Source organism: Varanus komodoensis, unplaced genomic scaffold (genome assembly GCF_004798865.1).
Source record: "Varanus komodoensis strain SLA01 unplaced genomic scaffold, ASM479886v1 scaffold113, whole genome shotgun sequence".
Lineage (NCBI taxonomy): Eukaryota > Metazoa > Chordata > Lepidosauria > Squamata > Varanidae > Varanus > Varanus komodoensis.
The window spans coordinates 908,249-925,600 of NW_025335325.1; the positions used below are offsets into that span (position 1 = coordinate 908,249).

The window sequence follows — 17,352 nt, forward strand, 5'->3', positions numbered from 1 at the left end:
GATCTGGGTTGTCTGTGAGAAAGAAAACGGAGTGGGAGAGACAGCCGAGGATGTTGGGCAGATGTTTGCGAAAGTCAGGAATGGAACAAGCACCGCAGAGGAGGAGTTTGGAGAAATGCTGCTGGAAGAGTTGGGTCACTGGGAATGCTTGCATGCACAGAAGAACACACTTCCTCAACCCTTGGAAGCCAGATGGGTGGGAGGTTGCCCAGAGGTGAAGCAGGCAGGTGAAGCATACGCAACTGGAGCAAACATCAGCCACTTGCCCGCTCACCGCCTCAGCTTTTCCCCCTCCTCTCCATTACTTCACCCACGTCAAACCGGATGCCGCAGCACTTCGGGGCAGACACCGCCCCGCACATGCCTGGGAGCCACACAGTTCTGGGAATCCACGGGGGAAGAGCGAGTATGACGGGGGCACGACCCAAGGGAATACTGGGGAGGAGGAGGTGGCTGGCGAGGCCCTGCAGATCTCGACCGTTAAAAACAAGCACCACAGCAATGGCAATAATCAAACTCACTCCTGAATCAGCATCTGGAGACTCTCTGGAAGAGGAGAAAAAGAAAGGAATTACTGGACCATCCGAGCGTGCTGGGTTAGACCATTTACGGGAAAACCCCTACTTACGCAGAGTCCCGTTCGCGCTCTTTGCGGCCCAGCCCAGGGATGCGGAAGGCTTTGCTGCGGGTCCGCTTGGGTCCTGAAGGAGAGGGAGCGGGGAACGCTGTTTGATGAGGAGTATTGTGAAAGCCGAAAGTCTGTGTGCGTCTTCCCAGTAACGAAGGATGAGTTGCACAGCTCCAGGGTCTTCTTGAACTGAATATCTCATTCATGACGCAAGCCAGATCCCCACAGAGCCAACTCTTTCCCCAGCTAACCAACCCAGGCAGTCCCGGTGGTCTCAGTGCCCCAGGACGGGAAGTCTGGCCACGCCTCCTGGCCCCCTTCTGCCCGCGGTGCTGGCCGCCCGGCGCTCAGACGTACTTGCCTTCCTGCACAGGAGTCACGCTCAGCTCCTCAAAATCCAGAGGCCCTGCAGGGGGAAAGGAAACGAGCATCACCTTGGGATCCTCGCAGCAGCCCTTCCCACGCAAAGCAGGGCCCGGCACGAAGCCTGACCCTTCAGCGGCACCGTTCGAGGCTGGCTAGGAGGAGACTGGGCTACTCCTCCTATTCTGGCTCAGCCCAGGAGCAGGACAGGAAGCATGTGAGCCCAGCCATTGACGGGCAACTGATCAACATTTCAAGCATGTCCCAAATGGATGGCCAAGGATCCAGGCAAAGTCCCAGCTGCTGAGCTGGGAGACACATGGACACTGCAGGCATCCTCTGAAAGCCTCCTCGGAGGGAGGACTGGAGTGCGCCAGAGAGGGACAGGGCCTTTTCCTGGGTGTCTCCCACTTACAGAATGATCACCCCGGATGCCTGGCCAGCCAACACAGTCAGCCTTCTGGCATGACAATTTTCCTTGACTCCAAAGTGTTCAACAGAATAGAATTTTAAAACATGGTTCCCGGAATTTTAATGGCCAGCTGTGCACAATTGCTTAATGCCTTCATGTGTGAGTCAATTTAGATATTACTACATTTATGCACTCTGATGGTTTTAATCACTGTAAATCCCTCAGAATAGCCTGGCATTAGAGAAAAGAAATGAAAATGAAATGAAATGCATCTATACATTGCAGAATGTTGTGAAGACAGAAGGCAGGAGGTAAACAAACTGAACCATTATAGATTATTCTGAATTATTCTTAATAATTGCTTGTTTTATTAACATTATTAAATAATTGTCCTTATTACTGTTCTGTTTTCCCAATATTTCCTTTCCTGCATCGATTACCATGAAGATCATTTTAATCTAAACTACTGTCGAGCAACACAGCTCTCTTAATTGCATGAGAAATCTTTTACAACTGGCCCGCTCATAGGTGCAGCTGGTTGTTCTTTTGAGCAGGGAGCCGGGAAAATGTGGCGGTCCCGCTCCACGCCCACTAGCCTGGCGGGTGGCAGCCGGTCCCCTTGCTTTCTGCGAAGCTGCGCAGCAGCGTCTCCACGCCAATGTTCTCCATGTTCTGCTTGAACTCCTCGTGCACCTGTGGGGAGGGAGGGAAAGCTCACTGTGGGCACCAGCTGCCACTGGGCACCGGGGCATGCCATTCCCCAGCTCCTGGGGAGGGTCCTGAGCAGGCCGTGCCTCTGGGAGGCCTCCCTCCAGGTCCAACCTGCACCAGACCGGCAGGGAGGATGAAGCCTGCTCCAGCATGTGCCCCTCCTGTGCCCCACAGGAGGGGTGCCCCTCCAGGCAGGAGCGGCGGACAGTGCCCAGGCGATGTGGCCAGCACCGCATGCCGCATTCTGCTGTGGAGCGCAGGAAGCAGCCTTCACTCCCCGGGGCGCAGTGGCCCAGGGACCAGAGCCCTGCACTCAGCCTCTGCTCTCTCGTGGATCCCGCCGCATCCCGGGACTGGCTGCGCTCCTGCGCCCCCACATCCACATCTGCACGGTTCTCTGGGTTCTGCCTTGCACTTCCCCTCAGCCACTCTCACCTGCCCGATCTGGACATGGGTGTCCTCCACAGAGTGGATGTAAGAGCTGATCAGGGCCTTCATGCGCTGCAGGTGGGACTCCTCGACCTCCTGGAAGCGCTGCCGGGAAAGCAGAGGGAAGGTGGCTGGGCGGATGAGTATCCCAGGCGGCAGAGCAGGCAGCCCCGGGACTCGGGGCGGGTAGCAAAAACACAAGGAACATGCCTTCTGCCTCACCAGAATGCCCTGGGCCCATCCAGACCGTCCTGTCGATGCTCCAGGGTTTCAGAGGAGGGTTCTTTCCCAGCCTTTCCTGGAGAAGCTGCCTGGGACCAAGCCTCCAAAGAGGAAGCTTTATTGGCAACCTGAGACACCCAGCTCTGTTCCTTGACTTATCCGGAGCTCCTTGCTCCTTCACAGACATGCTCACTGTCACTTAATGCTTTGAGATTGCGTAACTGCTGCCTTTCATCAGATACCCCCAATGTTGGTATGCCACTGGGATCTCTCTAACAGATCTCTGGAATGCTGATTCTCAGAAGCCTCTCCCAGCAAGTCCAAAGGTTCAGGGATGTTGGGAAGTCAAGTCCAAAACTTCTGAGGATGTATTTCCTGCTCACCTGGGTTAGAAGCGCCCATCCCCCTCTCAACAACTACACAGTGTCTTTCAAAAAATGTCTCCAAGCTCTGCACAGCCATCCTGTGCACTGGGGAAAGGAGCCTAGAACCAGTGTTCCACTTGCAGAAGCCAAGCTGAATTTCTCTTCAGCAGGGCTTGTCCCTCTGTGTGCTTCTAAGTAGTTTACCCACAACAGATGTTAAGCTAACTGGTCTGTAATTTTCCAGATCCCCACTGGAGCACTTTTCAAAATCGGTATTACACTGGCCGTTCTCCAATCCACTGGCACAAGGGCCGTTTTAAGGGACATGCATATAATATGAGGCCAGCAATTTCCTCCATGCTAGAGTTCTTGCTAACTCTAGGATAGGTGCCATCTGGACTGGATGACTTGCCGACGTCTTTTGTCACTACCATCTGCCCTAATGCCTTGGGCTCCCTGCCAGAATACATACGGCTCAGGGACAGGTATCTGCTCTGCATCCTCTGCTGGGAAGGCTGACGAAAAGGGTCCATTCAGTTCTGTGCAATCTCCTCATCCTTGCTTAAAGGTAAAGGTTTCCCCTTGACATTAAGTCCAGTCATGCCTGACTCTAGGGGGTGGTGTTCATCTCTGTTTCCTAGCCGAGAGAGCCAGTGTTTGTCCGCAGACAGTCTCCATGGTCATGTGGCCGGCATGACTAAACACCGAGGTGCACGGAACACTGTTACCTACCCATCGAAGTGGCACCTTTTCATCTACCTGCATTTGCATGCCTTCGAACTGCAAGGTTGGCAGGAGCTGGGACGGAGCAACGGGAACTCACCCCGTTGTGCAGATTCGAACCAGCGACCTTTCAATCTACCAGCCCAGCAGCACAGCGGTTTAAACCACTGCGCCACCTGCAGTCCCCTATCCTTGCTTAGAGCTCCATTAATTCCATTATGACCCAGTGGCCCAAGTGCTTCCTTAGCAGCTTTCTTTCTTGAGATACATGTAAAGAACTCTTTATTCTTGCCCCTAATTTTGTTAGCAATGTGCTCCTCAACCCAACTCCTTGCTTCACTGATAGTCTGCTTGCATCTCCCTTGAGCAAGCTTGTGGTCCCGTCGGTTTCCTTCATCTGGGCAAGACTTCCATCTCTGGAAGGAAGCTTTCTTCTCCCTATTACCTTCCTTGACTCCTTGAACCAGCCATTAACCAGGCGGGTTTCTGCTGCTTTTCCTCACTTGTGGTATGTGCATTATCTGGGCCTCTACTGTATCGCTTTGGAGTCATCTCCAAGCACGGAAGCGACTGAAACTCCCTGATTGCCCTCTTCAGCATCCTCCCTACCAGTGCCCTCATTTTTAAGAAGTTTCTTCTTTCAAAGTCAGGCGCGACCGTGTTCGGCCTCTTTGGCAGCCTTCCACCTAACTGTAGATCAGACCTGATACCAGCGTCTTCACTGCTGGCGAATGGCTCAGCAACACAACGTAGTTGAGGTCCCCTGTTCTCACAGCACTGCCTGTGCTGGAGGCCTCACTGACTTCATTTCCCATCTCAAGATCATGCGGAGCAGACACCATGACTATGTTAGTTTGGAGCGCCTGGCTTTCTGCAAAGCAACGTAGTGCCTGCTTTTCTGGTTGCCAACAACTCTTGCGAGCCCAGTTCCAGCTTAGACTTTGGTTCTAGCAACTTTCCTTTCAGTCTCCACACTTTGCCTCCTAGGAAACAGAGGTTGTGTGCCCAGCCATGCCTACCAAGGTGGCCGTGTGAGAAAGAGCCAAGCCTCACTGCCACAGTAGCCATTTTGTGAGGGTGCCCATGACCCACTCTCAGAATCCCAGTAATGTGCTCCAGTCTCTTCAAAGGTATGGATAGGATGCGCGCATCCGGCTGTGAAGGACAGAGCAGAGCGTCTTGTTCGCTCCGGGGGTCACCAGCCGCTCCAGGTGATCCATGTGGGCACAAACGATGTGGCCAGGCAGGGTCTGGTTGGGACCACCAGGGACTTTGAGGCCTTGGGGAAGACACTCAGGGAGCTGAAGGCCCAAGTGGCCTTTTTGTCGGTCTTACCAGTCTGGGGATTTGGGCCAGGAAGGGACAGGAGGGCCTCCGAGGGGATTGACTGGCTTAGGGTGTGGTGCCAGAAGGAAGGCTTCGGGTTCCTCAACCACGGCACCCGGTTTCTTGCCAATGGACTTCTGGCAAGGGATGGGTTGCACCTCACGAGGATGGAGAACAGGTCCTTTTGAGATGCTCTAGCGAGCTTCGTCCAGAAGACTTTAAACTGAGCCGGGGGGGTGGGGGTCAGGCCCCCCAGGAACGTGTCTGCACTGGACAAGTGTGGGGGGAGGATCAGGGCTCTGGGAGCAGGGTTTTAGAGATACTGCAGGAATTGACAGGACTCCTTCACAGAAGGGCCAGGTATCAGGGAGGATGGGAGGAAGGAGGAGGCTGGGGACTCCAAGGAAAGGGAGCGGTGGGAAGGAGTTGAGGTGCATGTACACCAATGCTAGGAGCATGGGTAACAAGCAGGAAGAGCTTGAAGCTCTCCTGGGAATAGGAGGGTATGGCCTGGTGGGCATCACGGAAACTTGGTGGGATGAAAGGCAAGTCTGGAATGTGAACATAGAGGGGTATCACCTTCTGAGAAAGGACAAGAAGGGAAAGAGAGGTGGGGGCGTGGCTTTATATGTCAGGGAAGGGATAGGATGCAGTGGGATAGAATGCAGCACAGGTGGGGATTCGGCAAAGGCAGTCTGGGTGAAACTTAGGGATATTGACAGGGAAAGAGACCTGACAGTGGGGGTATGTTATCGCCCTCCAGGTCACCTTGAAACCCTGGATGATGTCCTGACAGGCCAGATTCTAAGGATATCTTGGAGACACCGTAATTATGGGAGATTTCAATCTCCCGGATATTAGTTGGGAGACTCACTTGGCAGTGACAGCCAGGTCGCATCGCTTCATAGAGGCTATAGAGGGAGGGTTTCTCGCACAGAGGGTCCGAGAGGCGATGAGGGGGGGAAACATCCTTGACTTGGTCTTGACCAAAAGGGAGGAGCTGACAGATGAAGTACAGATTAGGGGAGCTCTGGATGCGAGTGATCACGCCATCCTTTGCTTTGAGATCAGGGGACTGCGGACGTGCAGCAGGTCGAGCACTAGAAGCTGGGACTTCAAGAGGGCCAACTTTGGCCAACCGAAGGCCAGACTGGGGAAAGTCTCCTGGGATAGGTTACTGGAAGGCAAGCGAGTTGCGGAGGGGTGGCTGGCACTCAAAAGGGAGGTTCTGGAGGCGCAAGCCTTGACGATACCTCTAGTCAGTAAGGTGGGGAGGCGGAGGAGAGCGCCGCCATGGATGCGAAGGGAGGTGGTTAGAGGGATTAGACGCAAGAGGAACCTCCGTAGGAAATGGGTACTGGGGCAAATAGACAAAAGGGTATACCGGGAGGAGAAGGCCCGTTGCAGAAGGATTCTTTGCAAGGCTAAGGCTGATTACGAGCTGAGACTGGCCAAGAATATCAAGAGCAACAAAAAGGGCTTCTTTCACAGCATGTAAATAGGGAGAGGAAGGGGAGACAAGTGGTGGGACCACTAAATGAGGAGGAAGGAGATCCAGTGACTGATACGAGGGAACAGGCACAGATGCTAAATGACTATTTTGCCTCTGTCTTCTCCCCAAAGCAGGATGCGGGAGATCCGCATGGGGGACTGGATGAGGCCGGGGACTTAGGGGCACAGATTAGAGTCACCCCCCCCAGGAGCTGAGGGGCTTCTCAGGGCATTGGACATTACAAAGGCGCCAGGCCCTGACGGGTTACACCCGAGAGTACTTAGAGAGTTGGCAGGGGTTCTCTCACGCCCGCTGGCCCCCATTTTTGAGGCCTTGTGGAGAACGGGTGAAGTTCCAGAGGACTGGAGGGTGGCATCAGTGGTCCCAATTTTCAAAAAGGGTAGTAGAAGGGACATGGGGAATTACAGACCAGTTAGCCTTACATCCATCGTAGGAAAAACACTGGAAAGGCTCCTAATAGAGAGAGATCTAGTAATGCTGGATAGGGAAGGGAGGCTGGCGGCCACACAACACGGCTTCTGCAAAACAGGTCCTGCCAGACAAACCTGGTGGAATTCTATGACAAGGTTTCAAGACGGCTGGATGGAGGGGATGCAGTGGATGTGGTTGACCTGGATTTCAGCAGGGCCTTTGACAGACTGCCCCGTGATATCCTGGTGGAGCAACTGAGGAGTTTTGGGATACACCAAAGCACTGTCCGGTGGATTAGGGCATGGTTGACTGACCGAAAGCAGAGGGTAACCATTAGTGGGGAATCATCGAGATGGCAGCCAGGGACAAGCGGGGTCCCGCAGGGCTCTGTTCTGGGGCCGATCCTGTTTAATCTTTTCATAAATGACATGGAAGACGGGGTGAACAGTCTGCTGATCAAATTCGCAGACGATACTAAAACTGGAGCAGTGGCCATGACTGAGGAGCAGGTACTCCAGATCCAAAAGGATCTGGACAGACTACGGAAGTGGGCCAGGGACAACAGGATGGCGTTCAGTGTGGATAAGTGCAAGGTCTTGCACAAGTGGCTGGAGAGCAGCACTTGTGAAAGGGACCTCGGGGTGCAGGTTGACTGCAGGCTGAACATGAGTCAGCCGTGTGATGCGGTGGTCAAGAGGGCGAACGCCACCCTTGGTTGCATGGCCAGAAGTGTGGCTTCTAGATCGAGAGGGGTATTACTACACGACTCTGGTGCACCCTCAATTGGAGTGTTGTGCTCAGTTTTGGGCCCCTCATTACAGAAAGGATATAGCCAGGTTAGAGTCAGTGCAACGTAGGGCCACAAGGCTGGTGGCCGGTTTGCAGGGGAAGCCGTATGAGGCGAGACTGAGGGAACTGGGTCTCTTCAGCCTGGAGGAGACTCGGAGGGGATCTCTTGGCGACATGCAGGTATGTGAGGGGGTGTCACACGGAGGTGGGTAGAGACCTGTTCTCCCCTGCAGAGGAAGGCAGGACGCGCTCCAACGGAGCCAAGCTCAGGGAGCCAAGGTTCAACTTGTATGCCTGGAAGCACTTCCTGACAGTCAGGGCCCCGAGGGTGAGGAATGGGCTTCCCTGGGAGGTCGTTGAGGCCCCATCGGTGAGGGTGTTCAAAGATAGGCTGGACATGCACGTGGTGGGCATGTCGTGAGCGGAGGCGGCTGGAGTCAGGGGTCAGACTAGACGGCCCGGGAGACCCCTTCTGACTCGCTCTGTTTCTGTGTTTCTATGAATCCATCGACTCCCACTTTTAAGCCTGCACGGCAACACCCCCTCCCCTTCCCCACGCCACCCCTGCCCATACCGCAGCGGAATCCAGCATCTTTTGCTCAAAGTCATTGCGGGCCACGTTGTACTTCTCCACGGCACGCCGCAGGGCTTCAACGGCCTTTCGGGACTTCAGCTCTGCCTGGGAGGGACACAACGAGGGCAGTTTTACCTCACTCGACGGAGCCGTTCCGAGGGGCCCTCCCAGGAGACATCCCACATCACCCTCCCTGTTCTGCCCCCGTCACACCACCGCCTCCAGTTCTAGCACATCGGCAGCCAGGCCCAAAGACCGCCCAGACAGAGCAACCCTCTGGTGCGTGCGCCCACCCTGCACTACCTTCTCAATCTCTCTCTGGCCGGCCCCTTCCCGGCGCAGCCGCTCCAGATCCTGGCAACGGCTGTGGAACGTCTCCTTGGCCTTCGGGAGCTGCTGGGTGGCCCCCTGCAGGACCTGGACTGCCTCCAGCGTGCCGGCCACTTCGTCCTTCGACTGGTGCAGCAGCGGGGAGAAGAAGCAGGCACTCAGAGAGGATGCACGGAGGGCCTGGCCGGGAAGGGGGCCCCTGAGCAAGGTCGTGGCTCTGCCCAACGGCCACAGTGCGCCAGAGCAAACAGCGTTCTGTGCGTGCCACGGCCTCCAGAAGCTGCTGCTCCTCCCTTCCCTCCACCAGCCCTTCCTTCCCGCCCCACCCAGCAAGCCCGGCGTCCGGCCTCGTGCGGCATCTCTGTGTGGAGCAGCAAGTGGGGGGGAATAAGCATTCCACCCATGGCTGAGCCCCACTTTGGGGCAGCCACATTCTGGAGGGGTGGGACAAAATACCAGCCTATTTCAGCTCAGTCATTGACCTTCTGAGAAGCATTTGGCCCGAGACTGGGCGATAGCTGCGCCAAAGACAGGAAGCCAGCTGGGGGTCAGCGGCTGGGAGCAGGGTGGGCCGAGCCTCCCCACCCCTGCTGTAGTGAGAGATCAGGGAGTCGGGGACGCGAGGGAGCCTTCACAGCTGGAGCGCGCTACACCTGCTGGCAGGCGCTCAGGAGTGGACATGCCACGGCCGGCAGCAGCCCCCGCCCGGCCTGCCTTTTTGTGCGCTCGCAGCTGCTCGTCCCCGTAGCGGCCGATCTCTTTGATCAGGTCCTGCAGTTTCTTCACGAGCTCGGCGTGGCACAGAGCCATTTTGTCGGACGAGATGCGGAAGACCTCCCAGAGGGGCGCAAAAGTCCTGCAAGGGGAACAGAGAAAGGTGAGCCACGGGTTGCGTGGGGGCAGCCCTCGTGCACTTCTTTCAGGTCCCATGGCAGGGAAGCCCACTTCTTCTGCAAGGCCCGTGACGCCATTCGCTCACCTCTGCAAGCTAACACAACCACATCCCAGCACCCACAACCCTGACAGGTGTACCCCTCCCCGACAGCTGTCTGCTTTTGTTCTCCCCCCGCCCTCAGTCTCCTTGGTGCCAACTTATGCCATGTTTCCCCAAAAATAAGACTAGATCTTATATTAATTTTTTTCTCCAAAAGATGCATTAGGGCTTATTTTCTGGTGATGTCTTATTTTTTCTTACGAAAGCCATAAGATTCTTGCCCCGGGGGTCCTACACGATTTCTTTCTTGTCCTTGACAGAATCACTCTTTCTTTTTATACTCATCTTGTCTGGGGGTCAAAATATTATTCCCTTTAAATCTACCATTAAATCAAGTGTTAATTGAAGACTTACGAATTAATCTGTTTACATAGGTGTTTACCTCTTCTCCAAAGGTGCCTGCTTGGGTATTTACAAATACTTAATTATAATTTATATTATCATTTATTTTAAGTATTAATGTCAATAATATTATTTATTTATATTTAATTATATATTAATATTATTATTTTATAATTCAATACATCGGTCATGTGTTGCAACAGATGTAATAAATGAGTGTGTCTGACTGATGATCTTAACTAGGGCTTACTTTTGGGGTAGGGCTTACATTACAAGCATCCTGAAAAAATCGTGCTAAGGCTTATTTTCCAGTTAGGTCTTATTTTTGGGGAAATACGGTAGACTAGAATCACTGAGGGACAGAGACTTTCGCTATGAAGTGCCAGGCATGTCAACAGCAACACAGAAAATGCCATTTAAAAGCAACTACAGGGAAAATTCACCAGAAGGTAAGTAACCAGAAGTTCCTGTGGGAAGTGACCCTAAGGAAAAAAGGAGTCCAAGATGGGGGGAGTTTTTCAAGAAGGGCATTTTAAAGGTACCATGACAGACAATTCCCACAAAAGCAAAAGTTAGCAGACCACAGAACAAACCAAGGGGACTCCACAAAAAGCGTTGAGCTGAGCTAAAAACGAAGAAGGACGTGTCTGGGAAGTGGAAGGAAGCTCATTGTTTTCTTAGAGGGGGCCTGCAATAAAATGAAGTCTTGTGGAGAGTTCCTGCCCGTGGCCCCAGCCACCAGGGAACCCCAGCGCTCAGGCACTTCCCCTCCAGCCAGTTCCACTTCCGTTTCCATTTCCCCTCCCAACAGCCCGCTGCCACCCCAGGACCACTGAGCAACTCAGACCTTATCAGGGTGCTTTTGCTGCGGCCCCCAAGCAGTTCTGGCCCGTGAGCAAACCCTGCCAGTCCCGCCTTCCCTGCACAGACTCTCTGGAGCTCCTGGCGCAACCCTGGAGGGCTTCCACTCACCCCAGCTGGGTGCTGTTGCCAGCCATCTTGGACATCTTGACCATGGACTTGGCATAGGCCTCTTCAACCGCCGCCCTCAGGAAAACAAAGGGACGCAGGGTGAGGGTGGCCTCCCTGATGGACCCCCATTGGGTCGCCCCCCATTCTGCACTAGCAAAGACCTGAGAACTACACAGACCTTGATGTCCACTTGGGCTAGACTTCCCTAACCCCATGCTCTCTAGATAGACTACAAACCCCCTCACCCCCAGATAGCACGACTCGAGGATGACAATCCCAGCAATCAACCTCCTAGCACATGGTATTCAAAGATACAGTGCCCTTATACATGGAGGGTCTATGATGGCAATCATGCAGCTACTAACTGAGCTAAGAAATCAAGTCCATGGGGTAGGTTTGTACCTATTGTATCATCATCACCACTGCTAGTGTTACCTGCAAGTGCAAACAAGCTCTCTTCTGTTGTGACCCCATTTTTCAAATACCTGCCCCAGAGATGTCTGCAACTTGGGACCTGTCCTACTATTTAGGAGAGGGTCAAAGATAATTTTCTCTCCCTTCAGTGTCCACTTAAGTGGGATGATTCCTCATTCAGCTTCCACCAAGCAGCCCTTCTCTTCGTCATTTCCGACACTGTGTCATCTGTTCTTAGGAGCTTAAAAAGGTTTCCCGATTGTTACTTCAGTGGCGAGTGTGATTCTGTTTTCCAATTCCCCTTATGGCAAAGTCTGTCTTGTGGCAGAAAGATGTATTCAGAAACATTCTTAACAGGCCGAATGAAAAGAAAACCAACGGGTGGAGCTGCAGACACCCTGCTCGAACTGCACCAACTGCTGCCAGCTCAGTCCAGCCCGGGCACCGCTCCCACCACTCAGGGATGCTCAGGAAGGGACAAAGGAGCTTGTGTCCAGTGACACCCTGTTTATGGGTGCAAATTATCAATGAACAGGCGAAGAAAGCTCATGCCCAGCCTCCCCATGGCCATATCGGTTCCCTGAATAGGCCAGGGGTGCTCGGGGGCCATCCAAAGCTGCCTGGATAAGCAGTAAGCCTGGAAAGGTTCACCTCCCCAGCCAGGCATACTGGCTCAGACGTCCTGCGAACTGCAAGACTCATTCCATTTAACCAGGTGAAAGAGTGTAGCATTAACTTATATATAGGCTGAGCAGGGAATTATACAACTCTCCTGTCTAAGCAGGCATAGCACTGAGGCCCCAAGTTGTTTTTAATAGTCTGCAACGTTGAGGTTTATTGTTCTGGTCTGAATTTTTGTAAACATGGGCAATTTGGCACTGAGATTCCCTGCATTACATCTGATTTGGAATAAATAATCTTCCCAGTAAATGGACATGAATTCGGAATGATTGAAGGATGTTGATTTGAGCACCAAGTGATCAAACCTCTGCAACCTCTCCAACACACACACACAGGCACACACACACACACACACGTGTGCCACTTTGTGGGATCACCCTCATTAGTTAATATTCGGTTATTGTCTGCAACATGCACAGGCTAATTGGGTGGGTTAAAATTATTGTCATTGTTATTATTGAAAAATGTGCATTTTGCAACCACCCAGCACGACTCTACAACTTTTTGCCCACTCAGAGCCTCCAAGTTTCCTCCTCACTCACTCCATCCCTTTTCTTACTGCAGAAAATCTGCTCGGGGGAAAGGGGAGCCGAGTGGGATGGCAGCACGGGGCGCCCACTGCCCACGTGTGCCCCAAACCAGGCAGGTTCTTTTTCCGGTAAGCAGAAGGGGTCTCACAAGGGGCCGGTCCGTGGACTGGCACCTCCACCCTCGGAAGGGCCACGGTGAGGCTGGCAACAGTGCTCAGGAACGGTGTACGACCAGGCTGGGTTTCCCGCCGGGAGCAGGGAGCCGAGCGAGGCCGGCCAACGCTTCCGTGCCGGCAGGACAAGCTCGGGAGGCGCGCCACCCACGCCCGGTCCATACCTCTCCCGGACAAACTCCGCCAGCTCCTTGGCCGAAATCTGCCCGTGCTTCATGTTGTGATAGAGGACGTCGAAGCCATGGCTTTTCTCCCCCTGCAAACGGGAGGGCAAGAGAGCAAATGAGAACCCGGGAGGGCTGCCGGTGCAGCGGAGGCAGCGAGCAGGTCTCTGCCCCTCCGGGCCACAGCAACGGGGGGCGCTCCTAGCGGCACAATGGCGCCACGTGGAAACACCGACTCTCCTCCCCGGAGACTGGGCCGGAGGCCTCCGGGGCAGCACAGCAGGGGCCTTGGGCACGGACAGCAGGATGGGCTCCAGGGCGCCTTCCAGACCCCTGTGCCACGTGCGACGCACGGCCGCTGCCTGCCTCCAGCATGTCCACTGTGCCTGCACTGCAAAGCCGCTGACACCTCCGTGACATTCGGCTGCTTCCCTTGCGAGCACCCAGGGAAAACGGGCGCTCCACTAAGGGCCTGATCCAGCAGGGCTTCACGTCTTGGAATCCGCCTGCCCGGTCCCTGCTGGGCACGGCGGCTCACACTCCACAGGGGAGGGGAGTGCACGTGCTTGGGACCCCCACCCCCAGTTCAAGGTAACTATTTTTATGTATTACCTTTCTTAATTAATATTACCTTTCTGCTGAGTGCTCTGGGTGTTCACAACAAGTACACTTACAACATACAAGGCACTATGCAAGTTATAACAGAAATTATGCAAATTATAACAGAAAGGAGAAGTAAGACCCACCAGAACACCCAGCAAGCGTTCTAAACTGTTCTGTGAAACAGTCCAAAGCAATGGAGAGTGAGGACTAAAATCCCTGAGAAAACAACATCCTCAGCTGACACCCAAAAAAGCACAGCATAGATACCAGGCATGTTCCGCTGGGAAGCTTGTCTGCAACCAGGGGGCCAAGGCAGAAAAGGCCCTCCCCAAAGGAGCCTCATGTCCAGAAAAGGGCCCCTGAGGATGATTTTGGGGTCCAGGCAGGTGTTATGGGGGAGGAGACAAGCCTCCAGGTAACCTCACATGGCCCTCTGTACTTTAGGGCTCTGGGTGTCAACAGCAGCAATTTGGGCCATGAACTGGCAGCTAGTACAGATGGAAAAGCACTGAAGAAGAAAATCCTACAGGCCGGGCTGGGCCAGCCATTCCCCTTCATGCCTCCCTGCCTTATTTCAGACCCACTGAGCATTTCCAAAGGAGGACCCTCGTATAATGTGGGGGGGGGCTGGGTCCACCCCCCACTGTGCCCATTCATGGACCTCCCCTCCCCTCCCCTCCCCTCCCCTCCCCTCCCCTCCAGAGCCCAGCTGGAGTGCCCACACCCTGTGCCTCCCAGTGCCAGCCAGAGCAAGGGAAAGCGTGAGTGTCGCAGTGCTGCTTGGAGAGCAAGAAACACAGGCAGATGCAAGCTCCGGCCCCCACAGCACCGGCTGGACCGGGGGGGGGGGCGAAGGTGCCCATCAGTAGAGTCACAGCAGCTTCCCTTTGCCCAGGGGAGAGCCCTTTTCAAAGCAAACATCCCACTTGGAATAATTAAAGCATGCCATGAAAAGGGGTGATTTAAAACTATTCAGTTGTTGGGAAGCAGGTCAAATCCACATGCCTGCTGCCCTTAGATGAGTGGGATTTCAGTTCCCATGAACCTCGGCCAGCAAGCTTAGCCAGTAAACCTGGGGGTTGTGCCCAAGCAACATGGCAGGCAGCCATGCTGGGACATTCCCAAGAGGGACAGCCCCACGGGAAGTTTATTTATGTTATTTTATATACCATCCCATTACCAACGTCTCAGGACAGTTTACAACAAGCACAATTAAAATAAGATAAAAAATGGTACAGCATCCAGAGATAAATATAAAACCACAATTAAGACCAGTTAACAATTAAAATAATGGAAGAATTAAAAGGTTTTCACCTGGCACTGGGAAAAAAAAAAGCGTTGGTGCCAGGTGGACCTCTCTGGGGAGTGTGTTCCATAGTCAGGGCACCACTGTGGAGAAGGCCCTGCTCTGGGTAACCACCCTCCTAATCCCTTTCAAGGAGAGCTCCTGAAGAAGGGCCTCCGCCTCGGATCTCAAGGGGCGGGAGGGCAGATAGGGATGGAGAGCTGCTTCAGGTAGCCCCTTTGCTTGCCTGCCCGTCTGCCTTCTCTTGCTAGTCCTTGCAACAGCCAGTGAGGGAGGCCACTGTCACTTCTCCCATGCGGAGACAGGAGGCCAGAGGCTGCCCAGAGGCCGTCTCATGGAGAACTGCACAGAATCCCTGGGTGAGTTTGCTTGAGCCTCAACTCTCATTCTCCCCACACCATCAAGGGGATGCCAAGTGAAACCAGTTTTCCAGGTTTTCTAAGCATAATGTGAAAACGGGCTGGCTGGCTCATCACAAACAATATTTATATGTCGCTTCACACTGGAAATAATTGCATTTCTTCTTTGAAAGATGAAATGCAACTTAATAAATGCAATGCAATGTGTAGAACCAACAGTGGCATTAGCATGTGACAGCAAAAGAAAACAAAACTTGTGACACCCCAAAATTAAACGCATAGACATTGAATTGTTTTATCTGGAAAACAGAAGTGGTGCTGGGGGGGCGGGAGTGAAACTTGCATCCCTGAACACGCCAGCAAAAAAGACTCAGAAGAAACTTTCAAGGCACCGAAAGATTATTCGAAACACAACTCACGGCTCCTAGAGATATCCGTCTTTCAAAGCGAGGCTTGCCTGGCCCACCTGCAGCTAAAAGCTCAGGACTACTCATGCACAGCTCCAGAGGCAAAAGCTGAGAGGTCCCTGCCTGCAAGCAGCTTACACCACGGAGCCAGATGACAGGCGGAAGCAGGAGGCGCAGAATGAATGGCCCTGTGGGAAGCCACACACATGCCACAGCTGAGCAGGCCGACTGAGCAAGGAGACACGCCAGCTAGGGAGGGAGGGTTTGATGGAGGGGACTGGGAGACTGGGCTCTGTGGACGTGCAGAGTGCACTGACTTTCTCTCTCTCTCCAGACAACGTCTCAGGGTGCAAGCAGAGGTTGCAAGGGGAAAGGTTGGGGCATGTCAGCCTTTCCTGACGCTGGCACCCTTTGCATGGAACAGAATGTGGGTCTTGTGCTCAGGGTCCGAACAGGCATTTTGCTCTGACAGCCCCAGGCAAATGTGGGTCCCAGTGCTGACCACCTGCAGCACCACTTGCTTTGGCTGCATGCACCTTGCCACACCCCTGGGCAGAAGAAGGGCCCTTCCCACCCCAGTGGCAGGGACGGGGACACGCGTCTTGGCTGGGGCCTTGCCAGAAAACATCTGTGGGCAAGACAGACACCCCGTCACTGAGCTGGCTGTGGCCCTGAAGTCTGAAGGAGCTGCCTTCTCTTTCGCAATGTGTCAGAGCAGCCAGGCAAAAAGGAGAAGCTGGAACTGTTGGAAAGCACCTCAGTGGGAAGAAGCTGGGTAGCAACCACACAGAAGTGATTATCTGAGTCCACTGGGAGACATTGCCAAAACAAAAATAAAACCTGAAGATCGGTGCCTGAACAACACCCTGGCCTGTGCTGTAGACAACTTACTTATCTGGGTACAATCTGTGCATGGTTGACAGCAAGGAAACCTACAATTCCTACTCATGGGGTTTAGAGCTTCTCACCATCACAACATGCACAGGATTGCAGTGGGAACGAATGGGTTCCGATGGTTTGCAAGTTGGTGCCTGATAAATTTTGTTCAGAACCAAAACAGAAGTGCACTTTCCTGCCTCAACATTACCAAAAGCAGCAGGCCAGAGCAGCCTCTCCTAAAATGCAGTTTGCTTCTAGACCCATGTTAAGATCTGCTCCTTGAATGATCGGCGTGCAATATTGAGTATTACCGGACTTCTTCCTGACTGAGAGCTGGAAGACTCTCCTCTTCCTGAAAGTGCTTAGGACTGCACCCCTACTAACCCCCCGCCCCATCTGGGGGTTAACATGGGAGAAGCCCTTCTTGGCTTGCCCACAACTCACACGGGCAGGTTTAAGGTGCTCTCAACCAAGCAATCTCCTGCAGCTCTTACGACCCAGGAGGGTTTATACCAACGTCCCCCAGCAGCATGTGTTGGACTACAAATCTCATTATTCCAAGCCAGCACTGCCGGGGTGTTGTTGTCATACACAAAAGCAGCATGCCAAGTTAGAACAAATCCACACCAGTTCCTTCCAAAATACAGAGCTGCAAACTCATTCTCCAAACGCCGTCCCTTCTGTGGCCGAAAGCAGAGTGAGGGGAGAGTAGCCAGTCCAGGGGACCAGTGG

The 17,352-nt window shown here is 53.7% G+C and overlaps 1 protein-coding gene across 9 annotated transcripts in view; it reads right to left on the reverse strand.

The window, feature by feature from the left end:
• Positions 1-17,352, reverse strand: part of FCHO1 (FCH and mu domain containing endocytic adaptor 1) — a 56,069-nt gene that overhangs the window by 21,086 nt on the left and 17,631 nt on the right. For 8 of the 9 annotated variants that reach the window (XR_006413806.1, XM_044421032.1, XM_044421033.1 and 5 more), the window contains 10 exons: positions 13,067-13,158; positions 11,105-11,179; positions 9,511-9,652; positions 8,770-8,922; positions 8,467-8,571; positions 2,550-2,648; positions 2,000-2,096; positions 990-1,034; positions 629-701; positions 522-546 (listed from right to left, as the gene is read on the reverse strand). Coding sequence is in view for 8 of the 9 variants with exons in the window: in XM_044421032.1 (XP_044276967.1) it covers positions 522-546; positions 629-701; positions 990-1,034; positions 2,000-2,096; positions 2,550-2,648; positions 8,467-8,571; positions 8,770-8,922; positions 9,511-9,652; positions 11,105-11,179; positions 13,067-13,158 (906 nt within the window). In the remaining variant the exon portion in view is untranslated. The remainder of the gene's footprint in view (positions 1-521; positions 547-628; positions 702-989; positions 1,035-1,999; positions 2,097-2,549; positions 2,649-8,466; positions 8,572-8,769; positions 8,923-9,510; positions 9,653-11,104; positions 11,180-13,066; positions 13,159-17,352) is intronic. The other variant, XM_044421030.1, reaches the window with a different exon arrangement.